The sequence below is a fragment of the Onychostoma macrolepis genome, chromosome 19 (genome assembly GCF_012432095.1).
Source record: "Onychostoma macrolepis isolate SWU-2019 chromosome 19, ASM1243209v1, whole genome shotgun sequence".
In the NCBI taxonomy this organism is placed as follows: domain Eukaryota; kingdom Metazoa; phylum Chordata; class Actinopteri; order Cypriniformes; family Cyprinidae; genus Onychostoma; species Onychostoma macrolepis.
In genome coordinates, this window is record NC_081173.1 from 24,800,742 (window position 1) to 24,807,791 (window position 7,050).

Sequence of the window (7,050 nt, forward strand, 5' to 3'; positions counted from 1 at the left end):
GTTGTGTTTCAGTGCATAATAAATAGCCTATACAAATACCTGAGGGAAGATGTCTTTCACTTTTGTAAGTTAATGTTGTTAAATAGAGAAACAAAATTATACCTTTTTAAAATGTCTAACATCTAGTGCATTAGGCTATAAGAAGAGCAGGAAGAAGCCCTTTTAGTGGTGAGTGATAATTAATTTTATTTGCTGGGCTGTTACTGATTTGTGAGCTGCTTTTAGCCCAGGGCCCCGCAAAGGCTTAACTGCTTGTAACTGGTTTTCACTCTTTAAATCTCTGCTTTTAACGAAAGCATGTGATTATGTGAACTCTTTCTTCTTTCCGAAACCCATGACATTGGTGTTGGTATCATGATCTACTGTCTGACATACATAAAGACAGAGCTTTTTTTAAGTGAGTTGATAGTGTTGACAGTATTTGATTCCCAGCGAATGCTTGAACAAGTGAAATTTTTTAATGAACATACAGAAGAAAACCTTATACATTATTACTACAGTGAAAAATCTTTAAATTGTAATGCATACTGATAATATCCCTGTCTTTACCGTCACATTGAGAACGTTTTTCAACTGCATGTTTCTAGACATAACATATAAAAACTACAGAGAGATTTATTTCTGCAACATTGCTCTCCACTTGTATTTTACACTTGCCTGCTTCTGCAAGACTTCTCCTGTTTTCATCCCTTCAGTCCCAGAAAACAACTACAATACAATAGCTGTAGCTCACATTACATGCACATCATTCATTTAGCTATAGCACACAAGTCTTATAATCTCCTTGAGGGTTTAGTGAGCTTTTAAGCACAAAACCGATCTTATTCATTTTTAAACTTCTACTTAGCGCTAGCACTGTATAGTCATATAAGATTTAATAATAAGAAAACCACAAGGCTGCCATGGCAGTTTCATATGATAATAAAGCATCAAGCTATCAAAAAAAAAAAAAAAAAAAAAAAAAGCTTTTGCATTAGCAGGAATAGTCCGTTTTATAGCTTCTATATTAAAATGGAAAATAAGGACAGATTCAAATGATTCAATGATTCAGTTAATTTGTACAGCATTTTTAACTTGACATGAGTAGTCAAATCCAAAGGAGCCCTCCTTGTTGTTTTCTGTGCATATGCAAAGTACCACTGATATAGGTAAATTAATATTTCTTTTCACAGACAAACTTCCTCTTTTTTTTACAAGAAGCATCAAACCAAGATTGAAAGTTGCCATTCTCATCTCCCAGACTAGCACAGTTCTCTCCTGACGGATCCTGTTTTTCCAGTTATCAGGTTCTCTTGGCCCCTCTCCGAACCAGAACCTTTAAGAAAGAATCAAGCAAATGAGGGTAAAGGACACATGTTTTTCTCCCCTTGGAAACAATTGTAGCTGTTGATAAAAGTGTAGTTGTATGGTTAAAAAGATCACACATGCACAGTTCTTACTGTACTCCAGTTTCATTGAGAGTTTGGTTATTCACCCAAACCCAGTGTCCTTCAGTTTCCAGATCACTGAGACCAATCCAGTGCATCTCTTTAATTTTAGAGACCAGAAAATGCTAAAGGAGAGGATTATAACATCACACAATCAGTAAAATGTTAAACATTAAAGGTGTGCTATGTAAGGGTTTGATCTAGGGATGCTGATATTTTTCGAATCATTTTGGCCGATGCCGATACCGATATATTTCCTTTGTTTGGAAACAACACCAAGTCTCTTCTGTGGTTAGTTTTTAACAAGAACTTATTTGTTAGAATTACATAAACAACAATGAAGGTTTTTTTTTAAAGTACATTGAAGCTTTGACAATAAATATAAATAAACTATATATCAATCGCTGCACTTTTTCCCCAGAAAGATGCTGTGTTAACCCTAACATTTTGTCTTAAGATTTAACATTTGTGGATGGTCTAAAGAGTTGTAAAAAAAATTCTGAAAATCTTTTAGAACTTATGATTTGTTTATTGAATAAATTAATGAATAAATCAGTATATATGAAATTATTTAATTTACAAGTGTCATGTTTGTGATTTTTTTTTCATGTAAGCTATAGCTTCTGACCTTTAAATAAAAAATACTCATTATTTTATGACATAAATTACTGCTTTATTTAATCAGAAACACAGTCTAAATGTTTTTTTTGTGTGTGTGTGTGTGTGTGTAGGCTATTTTACTTTTAATTAAATTAGAAGTAGGCCAACAGCGCCACCTACAGATTAAAACTTGGAGGTTGCTGCTGCTGTCGCTGCACGTGCTATTACTGTTTACTCTAATCTAGCGTCATTCTGTATGTGCATTCTCATTTTAAATGCAGCCATCCAAAACAGTGAATCCAATCATCATTCAGACAAAACTTTGCATCAAGAATGAGCCACACTGCTGACCTGATCTAATCACTAGCACTCCCTGAGCACATGTGAGTTAAGGTATTCCTCTTATCGCAAGACATATCGGCATAATGGTTCATATCGGGCCGATGCCGATATTTACATTTAAAGCCATTATCGGCCGATTCCGATATCAGTCCGATAATATCGTGCATCCCTAGTTTGATCATTTTAGTGTTCGTTCATCTTTTCTTTTTTTTTTTATACTGTAATGCATTATAAAATAAAAATCAGGTAAAATTTTCAATCAATTTCAACTCAAATCAATATTTAACATCCGTGTAGTTGTTTATTTGGTGAAAAGCTGTGTAATAAGTAATATGCCTGCACATTATGCCTTAAATGTTCGTCGTCTTTGAACTTTCAAAGACACAAAGCATGTTATTCACAGAAGCACAAGTAAAATATTTAAACTCAAGCAAATATTTCATGTCTAATTATTTACTTATGTGCAGTGTAATAAGCTGGATAATGTACACTCTAAAAAACGCTGGGTTAAATACGACCCAGTGTTGGGTAAATATTGGACAGAACACATGCTGGGTTGTTTTCAACCAACAGTTAAGTTAAATGTTTAACCCAACCTTCTGGGCAGTAACCCAAACGCTGGGTCTAAACAACCCAGTCACTGGGTTCGTCCATATTTTACCCAGCACTGGGTTATATTTAATCTAGCATTTTTTAGAGTGTACAACTATTTGTTATTGCAAAGACAAAAAACCTTTAGCAGGGGCGGACTGGGGCTAAAAAGTGGCCCTGGACTTTTTGGCACAGAGTAGCCCATGCATCACACCATAAACCCACCAGCTCATTAGAGCAATGTTTAACACCACGTACTAACATAAACATTTTACGCAATACAGAAATAAAAATGCTTTTTTTATTATTATCATTGACATTCATGAATGACTGTCATGCTTTACATTATAATTTGTTTTTCCTGGTGTATATGGCAAATTGTAAATAATTTTGAAGAATTTTTACATGTCTCTTTTAGAGGGACAGTTTAATATCACTAAAGTTAAATGCCTACTATAATAATCAGCCCTAATGTCACAATGCTCTGCTCTGCAGAAGACTTGGAATGTAGTGAAGAATGTGGACTGTTTTTATGGTGCCTTTCATTTGCTTGACATCTCCTGTCATTTTATAGAGTTCCAGTTGTGGAAAAGAGTATAAAAACATTTATACTCATTCATACACAATACATACAAGAAACATTTCTGATTATCAATGTTGAACAGTTGTGCTGCCCAATATATATATTTTTTTATTCAACAAGGTTGCATTAAATTAATTGAAGTGGCAGTAAAGATATACTTATTACAAATTAGTTTATTATTTAATTTAAAATATATAAAATGTAAATTTTTGAAACATTTTCTTAGACACATACAATTACGGAAGAAATATACAGAGATCAAACATTCACTCTTGTCTGCTGAAAACTGACACTTTAATGTTTCTATGTAGCCTACATTCTGGCAAATAACGTAAATGGCATTCAAATCTGAGACATTCAAAAAAGCCAGTATAGTAGTTTGCATCCTTGAAAATTAATGTCTGTCGTTTAACTTTTTTTGATCGTAAACAGTTGGCAAATATTGCTGAATTGTCTCGTCATGTTTAGCAGCTTACCTCAGCTCACATTCAAATGCTGCCCAGCTCAGCTTCTGTGAACAGTAAATCCGCCTTCTTCGATTTGACTGGCTATTTCAAGCATTTTGACATTGATGAGCACTTTTGAGCCGCTGCATTGAGCCAGAATTAAGTGGGCTGCGCGGGCCATTCGTCTGGGCTGATGAAGGGATAGAGGCTACCTACATGTGGCTACTATAATTCATATTTACGCAATGGGCTGGCCCACATTGTACAGCGGCCCACCAAGAAAACTCCCGGTGCTTCAGATGGCCAGTCTGCCACTGCCCTTTAGTATGATACAAGACTGATCACCCTGTCTGAGTTTATTCTGCAATATCAACCTACTGGATGTACATTATCCAGCTGCACTGTGCTCTGGAATACTCGATTCTGATTGGTCAGTCGCAACATTCCATGGTCTGATGTTTCCTGATAATGACCATTGTCAATATCTCTCAGCCCTCCATGTAGGGTTGTTATCGCAAAAGAAACCCCTTCAGGGTGATACAAGGCCCTGACGTGAATCTGAGCACCCTGTTTATTTTAAGATAACAACCCGTCCATATACCCTTACTTATTTTTATTTTAATAATAGTCATAAGGTCTCAACACGGCAGACCGCATGAGGTGTTAAACAAATCCTCACCAGCAGGCCACTGATACAGTATATGACTGAATTCTTCATCTCATGTGAGTATCCATATTTTTAACATATGTGTTAAAAGTATGTTACTCTACTATCTCTAGTCAAACACTTTAATGAGGGAAAAATTACACCTTGGGAACTCCACAAACCACCAAAATCATCTGTGTGATTAAAACTTTATTTTCATTATACTCGTATGTAATATCAATTATAATTGATATGACTTGCCTGTTCTGATTGGCTGGTTATGGTGACCAGATCGGCTCCTTTTGAAACACAGAGATATTGACTGCTTGACCAGTTCAGTTTATCTGAGCTGAATAAATACAGCTTTCCGCGACAAGCTTTCCAGCCATCCACAGAGAGATTACAAGAATGAGCTGTAAATAATGAAAATCATAAATCATAAAGTTGATCATAAAGTTAATCGCACTGGTTCCATGTGCAAAAATATTCGATCACACTTTGTATGCAAACTGACACTCACCATCGTAAAAGGACAGCCATTCTCTAAGTGTGCTGTATCTGGCTGTAAGATCTTTAAACTCTTTCTTCATGACTGATGAAACGAGAATTAAAAAGGAGAAACAAGCTGCCATTTAGAAAAAAGAACTCAAGACTGAAGGAGTTTTAAATCCCAAATTGTAAAAAGTTTCTTTAGCTCTTTCATTTTAGGTTCAAGAAAAATGGAAAACCAACAGACATGTTCAGGTCCATTAATGAAACGTCACAAACATGTACTTTACCATTTATAAAACATAGTTTGTTTTCTCACTTGTGCTGTTCTTCATTTGAGCTGACAGTTGCATTGAAACCATGAAGTGCTTCTCATTCAGCGACTCAAAATCAGCAAGTGTATTATTATCTGATTAAAGACAAAACAGCAGCAGCAGTCAATTGCTTAACCAGTGTTTAAAACCAGCAACTTAAAGCTTATATTTTAGCTTTTGGTTCTGTAAATGAAATGCTGTAAATGAATATAATGAAAGGCAGACAAGTTGGCTTACAATTCAGTATGCAATTAGATTTAAGAAAATAGACCACCTGGTATTCAATATGAAATTAAGTACAATTAATTATATGTAATGAACTCGTTTAAAATAGTATCAGTTATACTCACAAAGGATGCCTAAAGCACAGAGACCTCCGAGAGCAATAACAAGAGAGAAACCCAGAACAATCAGAAGAACTTTAGTCCATTTTGGGGTAATGTCTTCTTTCTCTCGTTCTTGCATTTGAATGGAGTTAACTGGGGTTAGAAATTAAGTGTTAAAATGATAAAGTGCCCCAAACAAATACCTGACTTTTCCTGTTGGGGTCAGTGATGTATTTCTGAATAGGTACTGTATCTAAAACTATTCTTGAATTTCATGAATTACAAATTTAACAATTTATTAGTAGTACCATGTCTTCAGGTTCTTTAAAAAAAACCTCATGGCATTTGTGGGAAATTAAAACTAATTCAAAGAGGATGAGGATTTAGCAGTTCACCCCAATAACATTTGCTGAAATGCCTCAGGCCATCCAAGATGTAAATGAGTTTACAGTATTTCTTCATTTCTTCATTCAACAGACTTGGAGATATTTAGCATCACTTTCTCACCAATGGATGCTCTGCAGTGAATGGGTGCCATCAAACAGCTGATAAAAACATCACAATAATCCAAAAGTAATTCACATGACTCCAGTCTATCAGTTAATGTTTTGTGAAGCGAAAAGCTGCATGTTTTAAGTCCATCAAGTCTTTTTACTTTAAGCTCTTGCTTCTGGAATCTGATTTTAAAAGAACTGAGCAGACAATACATTCTGAATCTTACCTTTGTACTTTGTACACCTGAAGCTGGCATGTAAACATTACTTTCATGTACTGAATCCATTTCATGAAGCCTTTAAGAGACGTGCTCTTTGAACGTTTGCTGGAAACAAGTTAGCCGCAGACATATTAGTACAGTGTCATTTGTACAGACAGGAATACAAAAAATAAGCAAAGTATGCAAAGAAACAAATTAAACTTTATTAGTGGTTAGAGATCAGATGTGATGACATCACATAACATGACAATCATTACAAGCACAATGTTGATATATATATTATTCTAATATTTAATGGACAGTATAATAACATGCACTCACATTCTTTTTATATTTAAATAAAAAAAAATTCTGATTGTGAAATATATTGACATTAATTGCATACAGTGTAATATACAGTACACAACAATGATGGAGGTTTAATGATGCTTTTTTCACTATTTAACAAAATTTAACAATACTGTAAAATGGTATATTCGGTTGGACCAATATATATTTGAGACATGCAGGAAGTTACAAACCATTTTTTTTTTAATTATTCAATTTATATTTTTGTTTTTTCATTATATAG

General features: G+C 34.5%; 1 protein-coding gene across 1 annotated transcript; it reads right to left on the bottom strand.

Annotated features, from left to right (window-relative positions):
• Positions 1 to 1,153: 1,153 nt before the first annotated feature.
• LOC131525159 (C-type lectin domain family 4 member F-like) lies at positions 1,154 to 5,903 on the bottom strand. The gene is given in 7 exon segments (XM_058752530.1): positions 1,154 to 1,272; positions 1,275 to 1,315; positions 1,440 to 1,552; positions 4,897 to 5,048; positions 5,156 to 5,227; positions 5,444 to 5,533; positions 5,789 to 5,903. Coding segments are annotated over 7 exon segments (702 nt in total).
• Positions 5,904 to 7,050: the final 1,147 nt, after the last annotated feature.